General features: G+C 39.9%; 2 protein-coding genes across 2 annotated transcripts; both read left to right on the forward strand.

Annotated features, from left to right (window-relative positions):
• The first annotated feature begins 1,612 nt into the window (after nucleotides 1–1,612).
• On the forward strand, nucleotides 1,613–2,315 carry LOC123576040 (keratin-associated protein 13-1-like). Its single transcript, XM_045437073.1, has one exon. The coding sequence runs from the start codon at nucleotides 1,650–1,652 to the stop codon at nucleotides 2,178–2,180; it is 531 nt and encodes a 176-aa protein (XP_045293029.1). The 5' UTR covers nucleotides 1,613–1,649; the 3' UTR covers nucleotides 2,181–2,315.
• Nucleotides 2,316–9,706: 7,391 nt separating this feature from the next.
• Nucleotides 9,707–11,137, forward strand: LOC123576041 (keratin-associated protein 27-1). Its single transcript, XM_045437075.1, has one exon. It carries the CDS (start codon nucleotides 9,743–9,745, stop codon nucleotides 10,355–10,357), a length of 615 nt encoding a protein of 204 aa, XP_045293031.1. The 5' UTR covers nucleotides 9,707–9,742; the 3' UTR covers nucleotides 10,358–11,137.
• The last annotated feature ends 11,177 nt before the right edge of the window (nucleotides 11,138–22,314 follow it).

Genomic DNA, 22,314 nt, shown 5'->3' on the forward strand with positions numbered 1-22,314 from the left:
GAAGGCTGAAGTCTAACTCATTCTGCATGACCCATATCAAAAGGCATCCCTTGCAATTCCTTCTCTGTGTGTGTATGTGTGTGTGTGTGTGCACCAAATGGATAGCTTATCACATACTAAGCTTCTGATGTCAGAAGAGCCAAAGCTCAGCTGAGATGAACACCTGTCAGATAGGAGGGATTTGATTTTGCCTTTAAGGAATGAAAAGGATTTAGAGAAGTGAGCACAACATTCGGCAGAAATTTGTAAGCAAAACAACCAGCAAACTCTTCCATTGGTGCCAGATAAGCAAATACTATAGGAGATTAGAAAACAAATCACCTGCAAAACAAACAGAAAGATCAAATTACATAAATAGCTTTTTGTCTCCAATTTCTAAAAGATGCTTGCAGGCAGAAGTTGGATATTATCGTAAGTGGGGGAAAAAGACATCTCTAATTCCAGGACTTTTCTTTATACCATTGATTTTTTTTTATAGTCATAAGGATGATTTTAACTACTTGGTATGAAGGTAAGTTTTATGCTTCTTTGTCTTTCTAGAACGATGAGCAAAAGAGAAGCTCAGCAGGGAGTGAAATGAATCACTCTCCGAGGTGTCTCATTTCTCACTCCCAACTGAGTTGGCAAAGGTTAGCACACTATTAAAAATTCAAGTTTTTGCAAATGCGCTTCATCGGTAGTCAAGTCACTCAAAGTATATCAGTTTTTAGCAATTATTCTCAGCGATAGGCTAAGTGTTTGCCAAAGAATTCTCTGCCTCACATGGAAAAAGAATCCAATAACTCCATACTGGATAAAACATGAGTTGCTTGTTGATGATAAGCTAAATGAGAGGACAAATAGGCAGTTTGAAACAACCATCTCCATGGTAACTTTGCATAAGAGAAAACAGAACTAAAATGATTAAGAAGTTGTTCCTTCAGTGGCGGCATTTAGGGATTTCATAAAAGAGGTAAGACTCCATACGGAGGCCCATCGGATAAAATGCAAATGTTATCACACTGAAATGTTATTTTTTCACGTGGGCATTCATTGCTCACATGATACTCGAAGTGAAAAAGACAAGCTTCTCAAGTTGTTAGCATACCATTGTGGTTCCTTCTGGCTTTGAAGAAAGGCACACGTGGGTCACTAAATTAGTGACAATTCCTATCTCGTAAGGTTGTTGCAAGGATTAGATGATGCCACAATTTTCAATGTTTTACGCATGGTAAATGCTCAATAAAACATACATAAATATTTGGGAGGGGGGTGTGGGTGACTGTTAGGAGTGCATTGGTGGTAACAAGTTATACATTCACGCTCAAAATGCCCACGGTCAAGCTCGTGAAGAAGGGAGGGCACTATCTGCATCATGACAAATATCTTTGAAGGCAAACCACACCTTATTTCCAGAAAAAAAAAAAAAAAGCGACGAGTGCCTTCTATAAATCAGAATAATTAAACAGCAGTTAAGAACACATGGATGTGTTCAGTTATAATTATAGCCTAGGATAATTAGTTATTTTCATGACAAGACATGCACAAGAATGGCAAGGGTCTGCATCATACCCAGTGCAGTGAGGGGATATATATGCATATAAACATGCCTGGGAGATATCACAGTATCTTCTCACTGTAACTCAGCTGAACTCCCATCTCCTGCCAACATGACCTACAGCTGCTGTTCTGGAAACTTCTCCTCCCGCTCACGTGGGGGCTACCTGCACTACCCAAGCTCCTCCTGTGGCTCTTCTTCCCCCAGCAACCTGGTCTACCATACTGACCTCTGCTCTCCCAGCACCTGCCAGCTGGGCTCCTCCCTCTACAGAGGTTGTCAGGAAACTTGCTGTGAGCCCACCAGCTGCCGGACGTCCTGCGTGGTGTCCAGCCCCTGCCAGACGTCCTGCTCCCGCCCGAGGACCTCTGTGCTCTGTAGTCCCTGCAGGTCAATTTACACTGGATCTCTGGACTGTGGATCCATCAGAGGCTACTGCCTGGTGTATGGACGTAGAAGTTCCTACTCCCTGGGCTGTGAATTCCAGGGCTTTGGATCCCTGGGTTATGGAGTCTATGGGTTCCCTTCCCTGGGCTATGGGTCCAGCGTCTACTGCCCTACCTACCTGGCTTCTAAGAGCAGCCAAACTTCCTATTGCCAACCAACCTGTAGATCTGGTTTCTACCACCAACCAACTTGTTAAGGATTCTGGACCTGGGCTTCACTGCCCTTCAAAGTCAGTCTCTGCAATTATCTGGCTAGAGTCTATATTCTACTAGCTAGAAAAGTGATAATTAAAAAAAATCCTATTAATGTGAAACCATTTATCTCATAGAATACCTATTCTTTTTTCCTTCTATTTTTCTTCTATTTTCCTTCGTACTTCTTTTGTTCAAAATGGACCAAGTGGTCTTTTTTTTTTCCCTTCAAATAAACTCATGTAATTTGATATTAGATCATAAGTCAATGTTAATTAAAAAAAAGATATCCATTGGGAATTTCAAACCTACTATGTTTTCTCCAAAAAGAAATGTTTAATTTAAGAAACACGTTCCTGGGTAGGCAGAATTCTCTGGCAACACATTGCTCGTTCCCAGGATTTTTTGGCAAGTGGAATCACAGCTTGGGCTGGAGGTTATTCTAAACTCTTCTGCTTATAATCATTTTGGCCTTATTAGGTACCTTACTTTGGTTAAACTACTAATGGGTCTAATCCAAGAAGAAAAGTTCCAGAGACAGCAGTGATGCTTCGAGTGTATTATCCTGGCTGCATCAGATGAGGAAATGTCAAAACACTTTTCATGAGCTCCTTTCACCCACTTTTACAAGTAATAATGGAATTTTGAGGTCCTGATATTATACTAACAGCAGTAACTGGGTATGATGAAACAAACATCTTAAGTATGAATGAAACTAAACATGTATACATTTTATTATAATAAAATTAATTCACTTTCTAAGAGTTCTTTCTCACCTTGATGCTTGACTCTCTCCTCCCTTGGTCACTGGACAACCATCTGTTTTCAAAGAAGTCCCTGGGAGCTCCTGGAAATGTAGCCTTATCATGAATAGATAATACTAACTGAGCAGGAAGATTGGACCTCTTGATATCTTGGGCTTAGATCTGGATGTGATACCCAGGTAGTCTACTAAACTCTCTTGTTTGGGCAAACACAGTCATCTACATTTGAAAATATGTAAGTAGGAAGAAAACATGTGTAAGTGGATCTGGGTACTCATTGTCATCGCCCTCACAGGCGTTCTTTTCCCTCCCCCCACAAGAACTGTGCTTTGTTTATGTATCCCTGCTTATCTGAGCCTAGTCAGCCCTTCGAAAGAACGTTGCTATGCTCCCACTTTCAGGATGGAATCTGGCCAGTACAAGGGGGCACCCCAATCTTCCCTGGAAGTGATTGGTTCAGGATGGAGCGCGTGCTCTGACTTACGCCAATGAGAAACAAGGAGTGATGTGTGCAGGTTCTTCCGGTTAAAGTTCTTGTGGAGTTTTGCGGAGCAACCATCTCTTCCTTTAGACCTTGTCGTATCACGTGCATTCATCTTGTATGCGGCCTGAAAATTACACCATCACCTGAAAGACAGTAAAGGCAAGAGAAATGCAAGGAGTAGAGCCCAGACTGTCTCTGGACTTTAGTAAATATGAGCCACTAAGTCTCACTTACTTAAGCCATTTTGGAAAACAATTTCTGTGACTTGGAGTTAACACTTTGGCAAATGAGACCCTCATTTAAAGGCTGAAACCACCCCGCCTTCCCAAGAACAGCCCGTGTAAGTTTTTTTTTTTAATGTTTAATGTTTATTCATTTTTGAGAGAGAGACAGAGCATGAGTAGGGGAGGGGCAGAGAGAGAGGAGGACACAGAATCCGAAGCAGGTTCCAGGCTCTGAGCTATCAGCACAGAGCCCGACACTGGACTCGAACCCACAGACCGCAAGATCATGACTTGAGCCGAAGTCAGATGCTTAACGACTGAGCCACCCAGGTGCCCTGAGGTCTGTCTATGTTAAAGACCATTTGCAGGCCACCTTTGCCCTGTCCCAATCCCTCTCCACACGACTCCATGTGCATTCCCTCCACCAACATGCACTCCATCGACGCCACCTACTCCTTTCCTCGAACACATTGTGCAGTACAGTCTTCTAACTCTAGAAGGAGTGTCATGTCTTTCTTACTCTTCAAAACCCACAGAAATATTATCTCTCCTCTCACTTTTTTTAGGTAGACTCCACAGTCAAAAGAGTTGATATTTCCAACACAACGGTAGCATTAAATATGCTTATATTTTTGTTAATTACAAGGTCACTATTTTATATTTTATTTCAAGTATTATTTGGTTTAACCAGTACAGTTTTGTTTACCCTTGTTATATCCTTGATGCACACAATGGGATCTTACCTAATGAAATCCCGAAAGTAGTACATACTCGATAAAGGTTAATCTGGTAGATGAATGAATGAAATCAAGCTAGGGTTACAGTCCCCAGGATGCATCATGTCAATGGCAACAGACATTCATTCATTTTTGCTAGTTGAACTCAATTGGGATAAGCTGGTTGTCAGTAGGGTCATTCATTTTCTGCTCACCATTCCTATCAAGAATGATTTAGCACCATCTTAATGACGTATTTTCACAACAGCAGTAACCATAGTGTTAAGTGGGAGAACTCAAAAATTAATTCCCACTTCTGGATCACACAAAGGCAGAAACACAACTTCACCAAAAGCTGACCTCAGAGGCAGGCCAGAGTAAGTGCATCTGGGAAAAGGAACAAAAGCAAGTGTATAATTACTATTTATTACTATAAATAAACTATGACACTTTCACATTCAAGACATAATGGAACAAGGGGTTAGGAAATATGGAAGTTATTACTCAAATGGCTGAGATACTGTGGTCCATTCTTTTTTTTCATTTACTCTTTGTTAATGACTACATACACCCTGTGTACTACTGCCTTTCTTTCTTTCCTTCTTGCTTTCTTGCTTTCTTGCTTTCTTTTTCTTTCTTTCTTTCTTTTGAATCAAAGTCTGATATCATTGAATTGAAAATGACCAAGAATTATCCCAAGAAGCAAAATTATTTAGAGATATCTTCATAGAAAAAAAATGATGTCACGTGTGAATCCTTTTATTATCATGTTCTAAGAGAATCTATCATTAGAAACATATAAAGCTGGCAAGAGACCATTTCCATATTCCACATAGGATCATTATTATGGTTATAATGTCATAACTCTGAGTATTCCAGAGACTAAAAAAATTTTTTTCTGTATGCGCTACAGTGTCTGAGAAGCATTATATGGTACTTGACTCACTTTACAAAATGGTATATTTAAAGGAAGTTGGTCATTCCTTTTGGCACATTTTTTTGAGGTAGACCAATGAAAAAACATACACTTTCTTTACTCTCAGAGTTGCTCCCAAATACAATAGAACTATTCATTTTAAGTCATAGATTTCTATCTGCATGCATGGCAACTAATAGTCTACTAACTTCAGTCTTTGTTCTGTTAAAATTTTCATAAGTAATCTTAATAAAAATTATATGGCTTAAATGAAAGTGCAGATTTCATTCAGTAGGAAGATTTGACAAGATGCCATTTAATGTCCTTTCAACTCTAAGATATTAAGATTCTGATAGAAAATCATAGAATGTGACAGCTAGAAAGGACCTTTGAGATCTTCTCATCTAAAGTCATTATCTTGTAAGATATCCAAAAAGGCAAAGTGACTTGTCCAAATTCATGCAGTGAATTAATAGAACCAGGGCTAGAAGCCAAATCTCTTCACTCTTGGTCTAGTATTCTTAAACTGCCATGCAATCTGTCTACATGAGTGACCTCCTGGTTGGAGAAGAGGAATGGACTTAAATTAACTTAAGTCATTTGGTTGGTGAGATAAAGCTAAGGCAAGGATAGAGGAAATAAATTGTGGGAGAATTGAGATGAATTATGTTACTCAAGGGTGACTCTAATTTATTTATTTATTTATTATTTTTTTACTTTAATACAGCTGAGCAAGTGATTAGAAATTCAATATAAGCACATAATCAAATATGAAAGTAATATAAACTGTTCAACTTTATAACCATCAAGTGACAAGCCCTTGAGAGACAGAAACAGGTTGACTAGATCTTTAATGGGAATGAATCCATTCCCAATCTGATTCTTAAAAGAATAAAATGTGCAACAGTTATAGATACAAACAACATAAACTCAAACACACAAAAAAAGATAGTGCTTTTATTTTACCTTATAGTTTTATATCAATCCAAGATTTATGTTGCCATCCGAACAACATTTTGGTTTGCACAAACATCCTTAACCTGATGAGAAACAATTACTACTTTTATTCATTTACCATTCAATATGTGTCAGGCAGTTGGGTATCATATATATCATCTCATTTAATCTGTAAAACCACTTGATGAGATTGATACTCTTACAGTTTTCATTTTAAAAGCGAGGCAGCCACGGCATAGACATTTAAGAGAAGCGTTTAAGGTTTGTGATTGTAGATCTTGGCTTAGAACCCTAACTGGAGAATCCTTGTATTTAATTTCTTTTCCACAAGGATTGTTGATATTGCACCCTCTGGTGGTAAGGACGTGCTACTGCAGCTGCCATCATTTTTATCCTTCCAGACCAGGAGAGACCAAGGAATTATTCAATCATTTAGTAACAAAGTGTCCAGTCACCATAAGCAATAAGGTGACTATTTCTACCTATTTCACAAGAATACTAGGAGATATACTGTATAATTATCATTATCCAAGTGCTTACAACGCTAACATTTAGTTTCTAGTAGGTTTCATGGAAACAATCTCAAGGTGACCAGTTGTCCTAGCATTCGTCATTCCACAGTAATAAGCCAAGTAACTCTCTTTATAAATCCAGCACCAGTGAAAATATGTATTTACTCCTCGAACCAAAATTGCATGCCAAAACACCTGTTAATTCAGCACTCAGTTAAATAGAATGTGCAAGTTAATGCTTCAGCCCAAAGAGAAAAGGACACATGGGGTGGCCTTATTCACAAATGACAGACCCAGCATCACTATTTGACATTTGGAGATTGGGAACCACACAGGTATTTGCTACACATTGTGAGGTTAATGAGAAGGCACTCTGCTGGAGCCAGTTGTGTGAATGCTGGTCTCGATGATGTCCTGCCTCTGTCCCCTCCAAATCTGGCAACAGGACTTTGTCATGCTGACAGTGAAAAGTGGTGCTCTTTTCCCATGGCAAAAGCTTTTTAAAACATGCCTGCATATGATCAAACATTATTTTAAAATAATTGACTCAGCCTCTGCCATGCTAATAAGTGGCTTTCTTGATGACTTTGCTCTTACTTCACAAAGGAGTAGCTGAAAGGTAGGCAATGGTTATTTTTTTTTCTCTTTAAACTCTGTACCCTGGCCAATTCTTGAAAATCTTGTGTATGTCAAGGTTTCAGAACTCCATCCCTTGAGACATTAACTATAATTTGAATACATTTAGCACCTTCCATTTATTTAGCAGCTTCTATTCATTAATTTTTCAAAACACATCAATGGAGCTCTTATTATGTGCCAGCCAGGCTCTGGGCTCAGGGCTGAAGATAGAATAGTGAGGAAGACATTCACACTTTTTGCCTTTATGGAACCCATAGTGTAGGGGCAAAGGCACAGTGAAGAAACAAATAAAATCATTATAAAGTAAGATAAGTTCTATGAGGGAAGAAAAACAGACTCTGAGAATGCAATCTTTTCTCAAACAGGGTGATGAAGGCAAGCCACCCTTCGAAGTAGCTCTTAAGCTGAGACACAAAAGATGACGGAAGAAGCCGTATGTCGAGTCCGAGAGGGCAGAAATGGGATGAAGCAGACAGGCAGAGGCACGTGCAAAGTGCTGAGGCAAAGAGAGGCTAGACATGCTCAAGGGCCAAGTAGAAGCCTGTGCCATGGAGGATGTCGGGCAGAGGGAGATGACAAGATTTGGAGTTAGAAAAAACAGGCAGCACTCAGGTTTTGCAAGGTGCTGTGTAGGCCAGACTAAGGAATATGGATCTTAGTCTCAGGGCAATGGAAACCCATTTAATACAAGCTACAGTGGAAGTATTCCATGCAATGATAAATACAACTATGCATAAGATTTAAATGGGTTATTGGGGCCATGTGGACAGCATATTGGGATCTTTAAACACACAAGACTGGTCATTCAAAATCATAAATAGCTTGCATGTGCTATGAAGGCCTTTTCAACAAGTTGAGCAGGCAGCTTGTCAGGCTGAATGTATTCAGGTGCATCCGTTGAAATACATGACATCCCCAGGCCATCACATATTGAGGAGGACTTGTATCAGGTTCCTGAATGTTCTTGGTTTTCTTCAGACCTGAGAAAAGGAGCCAGAGAATGGTGCTAAGAATGCACTTCTATTGTTTCACTGTCAAGAGCTGAGCTAAGTGAGTTATAGAAGGTGCCATAGAAATTATGCTCGTAGGCCCTATGTTATGAGTATGACACTATACTGGGGCGCCTGGGTGGCGCAGTCGGTTAGGCGTCCGACTTCAGCCAGGTCACGATCTCGCGGTCCGGGAGTTCGAGCCCCGCGTCTGGCTCTGGGCTGATGGCTCGGAGCCTGGAGCCTGTTTCCGATTCTGTGTCTCCCTCTCTCTCTGCCCCTCCCCGTTCATGCTCTGTCTCTCTCTGTCCCAAAAATAAAAAATAAACGTTGAAAAAAAAAAGAGCTGAGCTAAGTGAGTTATAGAAGGTGCCATAGAAATTATGCTCGTAGGCCCTATGTTATGAGTATGACACTATACTAAGTACAGTGGCTAATGTGATAAATGTAAGACTCAATCATTCTAAAGTAAAAAAAAAACAGGGCACAACAAACAAAAATGAAAAGCATATCTGAAAGAGGATTGTTACAAAGGCAAATATCACCCGTTGAGAAGCACAAATAGAAGTAAAGACACCACTTGGTATAAATAGAGTCATCATAAAGAATGTGTCAAAGCCCATTGATAATTCAGAAGAAGTAGTAACCTGCAAATAGGAAGATCCAGGAAAAGCTTCATAAAGAGGCAACATTTATATTTGACCTTCAGTAAGAGGAGGGAAACAAAATGGTAGACAAAGAGAAAGACATTCATAGGACAATGGTCACTGTCAGTACTTTGGGTGAACAGTAAGAAAAGATTTCATTGTCGAGTCCTTCACACATCCGATCAATTGGACAGACAAAGATCTGAGTAGAATGAGGGTTGGTTTAATTGGATTGGCTTCTGACTGAAAATGTCTTGATCACATTATTTTCTTTTGCCAAAAGAGCCTCTCTGAAAACTCTAGTGCTGAATACTGATTAGTACACAGTTGGCTATTCCCACATACATTTGTTTTGTCCATTTACCAATATGGAGAGTCATGGTGACTAAGAAAAAAAAAAGTGTTAGCTTGGGAGGCATGTTGGGACTCATATTTGACAAACTCCACCCGTATGAGTCAGCTTTGGGGCTAACATGAAAGCTATATTGAGGACTCAAAACTGATCAGCTTCTTTGTTAATAGGACATTATCTTCATATGTTACTAAACAAAGTGCTAATGAGATGTTATACTTCAAATTAACTTAAGCAATGAGGTGGAAAGGAGTCTTGAGAAGAAGCCAACACCCAGTTTTCTGAGTATATAATCTCGCCAAAAAGGAATCTTCAGATCTGGCATGCTGGGTCCTTAAGACCGACTTCAATCAAGGGTTTCAACAGTATGTCCGAGAGCCAAGGCCACTCTCCCAGGAACTTCTACAATGTCCCACCACTCTCTGCCATTGTACATGGGTCTAAGCTCATAAGCTTTGAAGATGGATTTTTTTTACCCAGCAGCTGCCATGGCAGGACCTGGCTCCTGGACGACTTTCAAGAAACCTGCAGTGAAACTACCAGCTGCAAAGTGCCCAACTGTAAACAGGAACTGGGCACAGAGCAGAGCTGCATGCAAAGTGCTTGCCTCCCCAGAGTTTTCCAAACAACTTGCTCTAATTCCAGGCCCTGTGAAAAGACAATATGCCAATCAGGACGTTCCTCAGCAATGTTGGCGTGTGTTTCTCAGCCTTGCCAGTCAGGAAGCAGCCAGAAAGTTATAGTCCAGAACTGCCATCCTGTGAGCCACGTGGCAAAGAGTTGTCCACCCAAGACTTATCTGTCTAAGAGTTGTCAGACTCTGGAATGTGACCCTGGCCAATGCCAATCTCAGAGCCCTGAATCCGGTTCCTGTAGGCCTCCGGTCTATGTCGCACCAGGGCCACAACTCCTGGAATCTTCTTCTAACACTTATGAGCCAACCTGCTGTGTTACTGGTGGTTTGCAACTGCCTAGTAAGTGAAGAATGCAGAGAATGTGTAGAGGAGATAACATAGTCTAATTCAGATAAATTGATTTTCCAAGGTATCTAGGAACTTTTATTTCTCTAAATACGTATTATTTTTTGTGTGTTTGTGAGTGAGTGGACAGGTCTTTTGCTGTCTACAAAGAGAAGATATTTTGGTTTTTGCTCTTTGGGGCATTTCTGGTAGGAAGCTGGGATTGGGAAGCGTGTTAAATATTTTAGGTCACTAGGACACTATTTGCAGAGCACTGAGAGTTGCAACCAGTAGCTAACTGAGTACTGGTTATTATCAGCGGAAACACTTAGCACTGAATCTGGTTTATTATAATATATAAATGTAATGTGCGCCTAATCTCAGAAATCTAGATTATATTGTAGTTTAAAGGGACCCTGAACCCTGTCTAGTCCCATGAATCTGATGGGTTCAACTCTATCAGATGTTGTCCGTGTTGTTAATAACATCAGAACTGCAGTTGAAATCTGTATCTACCCCCTGTCCATTCACTATTTTATCTGCTGTATCACAACTCTCTTGTAGTCAACTGTGAGATTGAATCTATTGCTGGAAAAGTGCAAGAGAATTTTCAATTTCACTTCCATGGACTTCATAACAACATAGTAGCCAGAGAGCTTTGAATATAATGAGCTCCAGCTTAGTGGATCCGCTGCATTTCTGCTATCCGTCTTCTTCTTTTCACTATTTCTTAAGTGTTTTCTGAGTTGGGAAAACACTCTTCGTGTTAAATAAATTTACTGCATTTAGAATTACAAACTTAATTGTCACATTATTTTTCTTCAACACTTTTGTGGGTTTTACGTTACTGGGTTTTCTTTTTCACCAGATGAAAATGGTATAAATATTTGGAAGAAAAAAAAGAGAATATGTTCCATTACAATTGTTTGTATAGTATGAAGCAGAATAAAAGAACATGGTTGTGGTAGTCAGCAGCAGAAAGGGAACATCCTCAGTATGAAGATCATAAAACCGTGGGGCCAGAATGTGTGGAGATAACATTAATTTTGCTTAGAATAGCTTGGCTATTGAGAAGCTATGGGTGTGCTCTTAAATGGAGTTCTCAGTTTTCGGAGTGACATACGGGAGTGGTGAAGAGCGTGAACTCTGAAGTCAGATTTTCCTGGGTCTGAATCTCAGCCTTGCCGGGTGAGGGTTGTTCAAAACCCTACCGTGAGGCTCTGTACAAATTATTTAACGACTCTCACCTCCGTTTCCTCAAGTTCACAACTGCGATGTTAATGATAGTTCCACTGTGAGACTTAATAAGTTAATAATTTGAAAGTGCTCAGCACATGACCTTGTATATAGGAAATGCTCAGTAAGATTTCCCAACATGATTAGCTAGCTCAGAGACTCCATACGAAGAGAGGCAGCGATCTGTAGAGAAACCCAAAGATCTCTGACAGATTAGGAACGCCAGTCGTCCAAAGAGTGAAAGGCTAGCTGTTTTGGATCTTGAATGATGCAGGTAGCACCTTCCACCAAAGGAAATGCTAAGAAATCATACTCCATGCCTCGTGTAGGTGGGCTGGCAAGTATCTTGAGTTTATCACAGAGCTGATGTTGATTTGTGCATCTGTTATCCTAACGGAGGTGATTTAAGCCTAAAATCCATAAACTACCATGAACAGAGGTGCTGCCGTAGAGGGGTGGAGTTGATAGATAGCTGAGGCAGGTCTGAAAAGGCTGAATGACACTGTTTGGTCTCATCAATATTAACAGAGCATATGGCAGCCACAACAGCAGAGCCTTCCTGCAGCAGGGGACCTTGACATTGAGCTTCTGAGCAAAGCAGTGCCGGCAGTGGTAGAGCACTGTCAACGCCAAGGAGAGCTTTCATCTGTGTGGAAGCTTCTCAGTATTCCTGTCACAGCCAATCATGAAAACACGGTTGAAATTCATGCACAGTGAAGATTGTTACTAATGCAACTCAAATGGAAGGGCCTGGGAAGAGTACAACTCATTTTGGCCACTGTTTCTGAAGACAGGAGGAAAACCAGCTCTTTCATTTGCCTTCCAAGTATACGTTCCTTTAATGGGTGTGGCTTGTTGGGAGACAGGCTATTGGTGCCAAGTGGCTAAGTGGCTAAGTGTGGTGTGCGTGTGTGTGTGTGCGTATGGTGAGCAGGGGAAGGCAGGAGAAGGGAACAGCATTGTTAAAAAGCGTTTTCATTTTTCCACATACTCTGTGTATCATCCTAGACCTTAATTCATTCTTTCCAGGCTGAATGTGATCACTCCCCTAAGGGGAAGTTAGCTGAAGAAGGGGTCAGTATCTATCTAATCTAACCCAACATGGAGCACATTGGAACTCATTATAGAGAGAAATTGTGTGGATTCAGGAACTAAAGATTCTTGGTATTGGAATAGATAATGGTAGGGCACCTGGGTGGCTCAGTCAGTTAAGAGTCTGACTCGATCTTAGCTCAGGTCTTGATCTCACGGTTTGTGAATTCAAACCCCACATTGAGCTCTGCACTGACAGTATGGAGCCTGCTTGGGATTCTGTCTCTCCCTCTCTCCGCCCCTCCTAGACTTGTACTCTCTTTCTCTCCTTCACTCATATGAGGACTTTAAGAGACAAAACAGATGAACATAAGGGAAGGGAAACAAAAATAATATAAAAACAGGGAGGGGGACAAGACAGAAGAGACTCATAAATATGGAGAATAAACTGAGGGTTACTGGAGGGGTTATGGGAGGGGGGATGGGCTAAATGGGTAAGGGGCACTAAGGAATTTACTCCTGAAATCATTGTTGCAATATCTGCTAACTAATTTGGATGTAAATTTTTAAAAAATAATAAAAAATAAAATAAATTAAATAAATAAACATCAAAAAAATGAATAGATAATGGTGTGATAATGTGAAGGATATGCTTTGTAGGCCATCTCTTGGCCTTGGAATATACCGAAACTTGTTCAAATCCAAATTCTGCCGTTTACCAGCTATGTGCCCTGGGACAAGGTAACATTTCAAAGACTCAGTTCCTCTATTATAAAATGGAGATAGAGGCGCCTGGGTGGCTCAGTAGGTTAAGCGTCCGACTTCAGCTCAGTTCATGATCTCACAGTCCGTGAGTTCGAGCCCCACATCAGGCTCTGTGCTGACAGCTCAGAGCCTGGAGCCTGCTTTGGATTCTGTCTCCCTCTCTCTCTGCCTGTCCCCTGCTCATGCTCTGTCTAAAAAATAAATAAAAACATTAAAAAATTTTTAAAAAATAAAATAAAATGGATATAATGCCTAAATCACTGAATGATTGTGACAACTACATGACATCATGGACATTAAATGCTTAATGAAGTGTTTGTGTCAACTTATGTAAGAATCATTTGACATTTTACCTGATAATTTGCTTCTTGGGCCTGAGCCTCCATTTATTCTCATGATTTCTCTATACCGGATTTGAATTTTAAGACAGAGGCCAGGAAAAGCCCTTCCATTATAGGTACAAAGGTTACACACAGTGTGGAACATAACCCAAATAGTCTGTGCAGTACTCTCAAAAACTGTAGAAGTGACTCAGTGGGTACATGCTACAGAACATTCCTCATAGATCAAGGAAATTCCTCCTGCTTGAACAGAAAGGCTCTGGTTGGATTTGGTCATTGGTATCACCTACCCTAGACTCTTCAAGACATCAATAGCTTAATAGCATGCTTTTCTCCCGGAAGCTAAGCATAATGAATTTCAGGAACATTTTCTTGCTTATGCAATACAGTGCCAAAAGCCATAAGATGACTCTTATTAATTTGGTCCTAATTGTTTACCAAGCACTGTATATGTACTTTTCAACTTTAAGTTTAAACAACCTAGTCGGATGAGTACAATTTTTTAAATCTTCATTTTTTTTTTCAATGCGGATGAAGACACATATAAATTAAGACACATATAAATTAAAAAATCCAAGATCATGCAGATGGGAAATGGTGGATCCAGGATTTTAATCCAGTGAGTTTGACTTCAGAGTTTGAGGTATAAATCCTGACTACCAGATGACATTGTATATTTTGTCCCCAGAGCAACCCAAATATGGGGGAGATCTCTGTGTCCTATAGAGGTTCTGAATAAATAAATTGAAAATTAGTCTGGCTATAGTTTATTGTTGTACAATTGTATGTCATCTACAGAAACAACGGCGAGAAAGAAATAAAGTTGTGGATGAAATAACCAGGGAACTAAATATAGCTGATTGGATGCCTTAATTACAACCAGGAATAAATGCTAGAAAGGATTTAGGCATATTTCATTGGAGTTTGTGAAATATTATAGATTTTCAATATCTTAGAAAAGAACATGAACGTCAGATCATGTGAAATTATGTAATCTAAGTACAAGAGAAGGTGTTTAGACAGTATGGAGTCAGATGTTTCTACAATGTAAGCTTGACTGTCTTGATGTTGTTAGCAATTCTGTTTTTCATACCCTTAGTCCCTATGTCTTTCTAGTTAAATATGTTTCTTTTCAAAACTCTGAGCCTGTTTTAGACATTAGAGGGATGTGAGAACATTTTAAGTTTATTTATTTATCCAGAGAGAGACAGAGACAGTGTGAGTGGGAGAAGGAGAGAGAGAGGGAGAGAGAATCCTAAGCAAACTCCCCACTGTCAGCACAGAGCCCCACACAGGGCTCGAACTTATGAAGCAGCGAGATCATGACATGAGCTGAAGCCAACAGTCAGAGGCTTAACCCACTGAGCCACTCAGGTGCCCAGAGGACAGCATTTTGTTCTGTGTTGCATCAGAGTCACTGACACCTTTCTGGAAGCCAGAATATCTTCCCTAGTTCTGGTTCCCGTTTCTACCTTCAGCGACTTCCTGTTACTCCCTCAGTTTGAAATTCATTCACTGCAATTGGTATTCTTCCCCTGGAACCCAAATGGAAATAATGATAATCAATTACAAAAATAGCTAAAAACGGAACAATGAGCGCAAAGCAAGAGTCCTTTTTGAGACAATTGATTACTCACTAATACTGGTTATATCAGAGCTATGGCTTTGGTTAGCAATAACATATACTCTAGGGAGATAGACATAAATAGGGTAAAGATCTAAAAATTAAATGAAATTTTGAATTAAAAAAAACACATCTTTGTGGTTGTGTAGTATTAAGAATTGCTGGCTTTTGTATAATTTTCTCTGGTATTGTATTGTATTGTATTGTATTGTATTGTATTGTATTGTATTGTATTTTAGAGAGATAGATAGCATATGAGCGTGGGAGAGAGGGAGGGAGGGAAAGAGGAAGGGAGGGGGGAGAGAGAGAGAGAGAGAGAGAGAGAGAGAGAGAATCCCAAGGAGCTCCACAGTCAGAACGGATACTGACATGGGGCTCCATCTCATGACTCAGGGATCATGACCCAAGCCAAAATCAAGAGTCTCACACTCAACTGACTGTGCCACCCAGGTGCCCCTCCAACCCCCTGGCTTGATAGAAAGAAACTCACTAATCGGATTCAAAAAGAGTTATTCCTTGGAACCCAGAGGCAAAACCAATGTGCTTGGATCCAGTCACAAGAACAAAGGAATCTCAATACTGAAAATGGTAGGGTCATTGCCATTCTTCCATTACTCAATATGATATTGCTTCCAGTGCAAGACCAATTCCCCTGCAGCAGTTCAGGAACTACTAATTGACGAAGATAGTGACAAAAGGAGACGGAAAGGCCAAGAAAAGGCTAAGTATAACATCTCCCTTATCAGGACACTGCTTACCACTAGTGCTTTGTGGACAGTGGCATGCTACTTATTTAAATTGAATATGCAGAGTGGAACACATGGATTAAAAAGCCCTCTTCCACTATAGACCCTCTCAACCTTTATAGTAGGGTTATTAACGGTTGTTCATGTTTCCCCTTGAAATGAGCCTCATTCACTCCGACACTCTCCATGTTAGGAAACCTATGTAATAATGCATTTTGAAAGTCCCCAAAACAAAGAACTATCCTCTAGACTTCATATTGTGTTAAATTAGGTTGCAGGAGAGCGTGAACCAAATAAATTTTAAATTTTAGCATATCAATATTCTCAAGTGCTATAACATATTTATCCAATGATCAGATTTATAGATCTCAGTCAAGGTTTGTAATAATCACAGATATACTCATCAGATAGTAGAACACCCATTACTACTGAAATAAATACTTTTCAAAGTTTATTCTCAGGAAACAAAAACAGGCATTAGTGCCGTTCTGTCATTTTTCACGTCTAGGTTTGTTCAGCAGGTTGCTCAAAGTGGGTTTGCTCCCGGTTTCCTGTGTCCTGTCTCCCTGGGGCTGCAGCTGGTGGGGGGCTTGATCCCCAAGAGTCTTGCTTAATTTCCTGCAGTAAATGAGTATGGCAATCAAAGTATTGATCTTGAAGTGGTCCTGGAGGAACTCCTAATGCCAGGCCAGTGGTTGGGGACCCTTAGGCTACAAATGGAATTCTAGGCAATCAAAAAAAAAATGCTACATTCCAGCCCACTGAGCTTTCCTCTGGAGGACAAATATCATCCAAAACTGTGTTATGAAAAATGTCCAATCAGAGTTAAGTGTTTGCCATACCTCCATCATGCTGGTGGCCTAAGCATTTGTAGCAAAGGCTAGCGGACCATTTTTACATGGTTTTGTCTTATGCTTCCTCGTTTCTATCACAGTTACATTTTCATAGAAGCATATTTTCTTCTAAATGTGTAAGGGATCTTCAGTGAGATTCAGATTCGCTCATATAGTTGAGCAAATATATTTGCCAAGGGTATGTGATTTACTCAAGCAGGGTCACAGCTAGAACTCAAACTTAGTGATTCCCATTCCAGTGCCCCATTGGCTGTACTCCAAAGTGTCCCTTATGAGAAGTTTATTAAAAAATATTTAAATGTACTAAGCACAATAATTTTTAATGAGCCCTGTATGTGCATTAAAGGCCACACATAACACATAAAAACCTTTATTGGATCATAAATGTGACCTATCTTAAATTAATATGCCAGCTGTAATAAACATTAATCTATCCCCAGAATTTCAAATATGTTTTAACAAAGGTTGGAATACTGTTTTTCTAAATGCATGGTTTGTTGAATGGTAAATAAAACTATAAGTCCCTTGTTTTAGAGATTCAGTGGGTACTTTTCTACAGCTATAAGTAGCTATCTTCTCTGACATTTAAATGACTCGATTATGTTTATCACCATTTTTGACTCTCTGAATCAGAATAAAGCCTGCACCGGATACCAATACTCATTACTAAAAAGTTCTAGAAGACACAGCACTAAAGGGGGAACAGCACGAAGTGTGGGGGCTTTGCCTAGAATCTGCACTAAGGTCGTCTTGTCTTTTTAAATAATTGCTCTGCTACAAACCACAACTGTGATTCCCTCAGGAGTTATTGCTGTGTTTCTGTCATCTCCTCAAATAACTCTTTCCTCCACGTGAGCCTTGGAGGTGACCTCTGCTTAGCCAGCAGCAGCTGTGACAGAACCCGGCTCCTGAAGGAATGCCAAGAAACCAGAAGGGAACCATTCACTGCCAACCAACATGCCTCTGCCCAGTTCCTATAAGCCACCCCTACACCACCCTGCTTGTGATGTGTCCAGAGCTTGCCACATAACCATCACCCACCTTTTTCCCCTGAAGTCTTTAGTCCCTACCACCTGGCAGCCTGCACTCAAACGTTGGGCTACATGGACAGTAATTACTGTCCTAGAATTCACATGGCTCATGGCTCATCCATGGTTGGATTTAGCAGCTGCTGACCCCTGGTGGAGTTCTTTTCTTGTTAACAAATGAGCTACATATTCAATAGCTTTTGTCCCTGAGTTCCATATCTTATACCTTGGGGTATATTAAGTAATCCCTATTAGTTGCTGATTCCTAAATAAAATACGTACATATTTCTACCTAGCCTAGTTGGAAGGGGTGCCCAGTCTCTTATTATGTTATATGACTGTTTTGTTGTAAATAAAAATCTAGTGGAGTATCTGGGTGGCTCAGTCGGTGAAGCATCCTATTCTTGATTTCAGCTCAGGTCTCGATCTCACACTTCATTAGATCAAGCCCTGCATCAGGCTCTGTGCTGACAGCATAGAGGCTGCTTGGGATTTTTTCTCTCCCTCTCTCTCTGTCCCACCACCCCCCACCCACTGAAAGAAAGAAAGAAAGAAAGAAAGAAAGAAAGAAAGAAAGAAAACAATCTAGCATACCCGTCTATTGCTATACTATTCAGACTTAAGACTGCTTATTAACTAAGCCGTATTTATTCTTTTTCTTTGTTAGTTTTCTTCTTCTTTTTATGCTCTTTAAGCCTTTGAAATATGTTTTCAATATGGCATCAAATTGTTTTCTCTATCTTCAAATAAATTTGATTAATCTATGCTAGTGACTGCTGCATAAATGCATAATTTTTCATAATTATTTCAGTATTACTATAATTATTGTACTTCTACTAAAATTTATCTTATTAAATGATTGTTGAAACAAATAGAGGTAATTATGATGCTATAATGCCACAATTTCAACTAGAAAATAGAAATCTTTGGAAAGGGACAATGAGAACCACGAAAAATCTGAGCTTTTACCCTGCTTGCAAGCAAACAAGTTAGTTTAGCACAGATTCATGGAAGCTGGCGGAAGACATGACATCTATGGGTCAGAGACAAAAGGTTTATTATTCATGGCAGTAGCAGAAGCCAGAATATTACCATTACACCAATTCTCTGACCCTCAATTCCCACAGGGAATAGGAAGCCTCACGATACTTACATTTGCAGTGAGTTGTTTAATAGGAAAGAAAACCTGAGATTAAGAAGCCTAGATTATTAAAAAAGAAAACATAAACCTAGATCATCAATATGATGATGGGAAGTAAGCATACCTGTTTTTTTGCCCTAGAGAGAAATACTATATTTATTTTCCAAAACTCTTTACTATACAAACATGGTTGAAAAGATAATTCAGAACAGAAGGAACCAGTGACTTTGTTCTCAAGACATGTAGAAATGCTATAGACCTACAGGGACCTTCCTCCCACCCAATATATAACCCTTATTTCTATACTGCACTGCTTCTGATGCATTTTCCCAGAAACTTCACAGAACATTTAAAGGAGTTCATTGGGCCTTTGTCTTCCTTGTGGAAAGAGACACATAGGTCTTATGGGTCCTACCCTTAATCATTCATCTCCTCAAAGTGACTGATGTCAGGGTATGGGGGAGGGAAGAATCATCAGGTGTTGAGAGAGAGAGAGATAATGGATATCAGCACCAATAGTGAAAGTGGCTTTACTTTTGGTTCTTAACAGTGAGACACCAGCTAGGGGCTCAAACAATCTTCTAACGATTTTAGTACATTCAATGTGGGGTGCTTTGATTGGATGCATGCCTGCGGATGGTGAAAGAATTCACCCAAAACACAACAAAAGAGAAAAAAGTTTATTGAATATACTGCAAGGGAGTGGCAGATCGGACAACAAAGGAAAAACTGCCTGCCACAAGGTAGTGGTGAGGGGCCAGAGTTATGGAACAGAATGAGGGTGTATGGGACAATATGAAATTTCCCCTTTTTTGGTAATCTTAGGAGCTGTGAGTGGTTGCAACTGGTCAGTTAGACCTCTGGTTATTTTGAGGTGGGTGTCTGAATGAGCTTGTTTTCATTCAGCTCAGTGGTTGCCATGGACCCTTTTGCCTTGTTCATGTTTCCATTGCTCAAGCTTATTGTCTAAAAGTGACCTCTACATCCGATGTCTTATATTAGGCAAAAAATAATCGTGCTCACTCCATTTATTTAAACCTTGGGAATCTTTTGGCTCAGCAGTCACAGCCAGGTTGTCTTCCAGCTGTGGATCACAAGGCTTGTACCTTTGGCTACTTTGGATTTGAGACACACAATAGCAGCTATTTGTTAACTTAGCTAAATACAACTTAGCCTGGGACATCTACTGCCCCATTATTACGATAATGTCTCTTTTATCCTCATCCAATTTCAACACAAGGGCCAAAGGAGATTTCCAAGTTGGTGGGTGGACTGCAAGAATTCACTCAGAATTCTTAAAGTCAGTTTTTCATTCTATAGTGGGTCACATTTAGCAGCATTATAAACCCAATCCAAGGCACTCAATGCCTCATCTATGGTGTCCCACAAGAGTATGAGTATTTGGAAATGTCCTTGAGAAAACCAAAGCCTCCTTATAGTGAAAAGAACCCAATGTAAAAACTCTGACCTTTTACATTTATCTCTAAATGGATATAAAGAGGTCAGGCTGCAGGAGGGGCTGAGCTGGGAGATGGGTCAACTGTTCACTCTTCCTTCACAGGAAGGTGCACACCACCTTCTAATCCTCTAAAACAACCAAAGTTTCAACAATTTAACGAGTTTCTGATCTTAGCATTAGTGAATTTTCTTCATTTCAAGCTCAGTGTAGGTGTATATCTCTATTACTGTTGTCTGAAAGAGGGTGGAAATTTCCGCCCATTCAGATGAAACTATGTACCAGTTATTACGTGAAGGAGAACTTGGGATGGACTTCCAGGTTATAGAAAAATTCCTCCTGCTCAAATCAGATACTGTTGGTCAGCTGTTTGTGAATCTGTTTCCCAGGAGTTGGCCTTTAATTTGCCTGCCCAATTCCTCCTTACTAACAGACAATGAAGCATTAATTAACAGACAATAAAATGATGCCCTATTAACCATGCAAGTTGGTCAGCATGTTCACTTGATTCCAATGAGCTTCCCTCAAATTCAATTCATCAACCTGTGAGGTCTTCTTCTTCCCTCTTCCAGAAAGCTCTGTCTCTGACAACTCCCATCTTTGTTGCCAGGGGAAAAATGACAATGCAGGTGACTCTTTGTGAGGAAGGGGGCAGATGAATGGATAAGTGATCCAGGGGATTAACAGCATTCTTGTGACTACTTAACACATCAAACCCATTACCACTTCCTGTTTTTGCTTTTCTTTTGCTGTTGTTGTTGTTGTTGTTGTTGTTGTCATTTGGGTAAAAATTCCTTAAACTTCTTATGGAATAAACCAACCAATCGCTTCTGGTTTAGATTTTAGGTTTGGCAATACTTTATTGTCTCAGCATTCTGCTTTCCAAGTCAATGCATCAAAAGAAAGTCATCACTGGGCAAGCAAGGTAGTCAGCAAATATTCTGAAAGACCCATGGTCACTCCAGCTGGAGCTTCTCCAGTTTCTTCACTACTTCAATTTTATGCTTGACCATTAAAGCCTAAAGTCAGTTCATTCATACCTAAGCCTAATATTGAACTGCAAGGCAGTGGATGGTTACTATGAAAGAAATTATTTTTTATCATAAAATTAAGTCTTGTACAGCCTTAGTGACGTTTCACTTCACTTTCAAGATATCAACTAGTTTAGTTTTTGTTTTTTTTTTTTAAGTTAAAATACCATTTGCTAAGTAATCCAATCCACAAGCATTTCAGATAGGAAAGAGTTCTCCATTCTTTTCAGACTCTGCATTCCTCCAGACAACTCCTGGTGAGATAAGGTAGATGAGAATGGAATATCAGTCTTTTTTAACTCTCAACATGAAAAACGAATAGTTATCATTTATGGTTACCAATCCCCAAGTTTTCAGAGTGTTTCACCACCGATTAACTTACCTAAATAAAAAATAAGAATGTCTCTAGAGGAATTGGTCAAGAAAAGAGATAAAAGGTTTTTAAGTATTATGAGAAAACTTATAAGGGGGGAAAACCCACAAAAACTCCCCCACTTGGGATAACACTATTCTATGAGAACCTGGGAGTAGGCTGTGATAAAGATCAAGATAAAGACTTGAATTACTTAAATGTCAGTCGTTCAACTGAAGAAGAGTGATTCTCTAGCTTTTATGGATTGTTATAAAATAATGCTTCAGAGGAAACAAATGTGTTAGGCAGCTCAGTCTTCATTGGCCCTGAGTTCCTTTCTATGTGGCAGGATAAGGGTTTGTTAGGGCCAAACT

This window comes from Leopardus geoffroyi, chromosome C2, assembly GCF_018350155.1.
Source record: "Leopardus geoffroyi isolate Oge1 chromosome C2, O.geoffroyi_Oge1_pat1.0, whole genome shotgun sequence".
Classification (NCBI taxonomy): Eukaryota; Metazoa; Chordata; class Mammalia; order Carnivora; family Felidae; genus Leopardus; species Leopardus geoffroyi.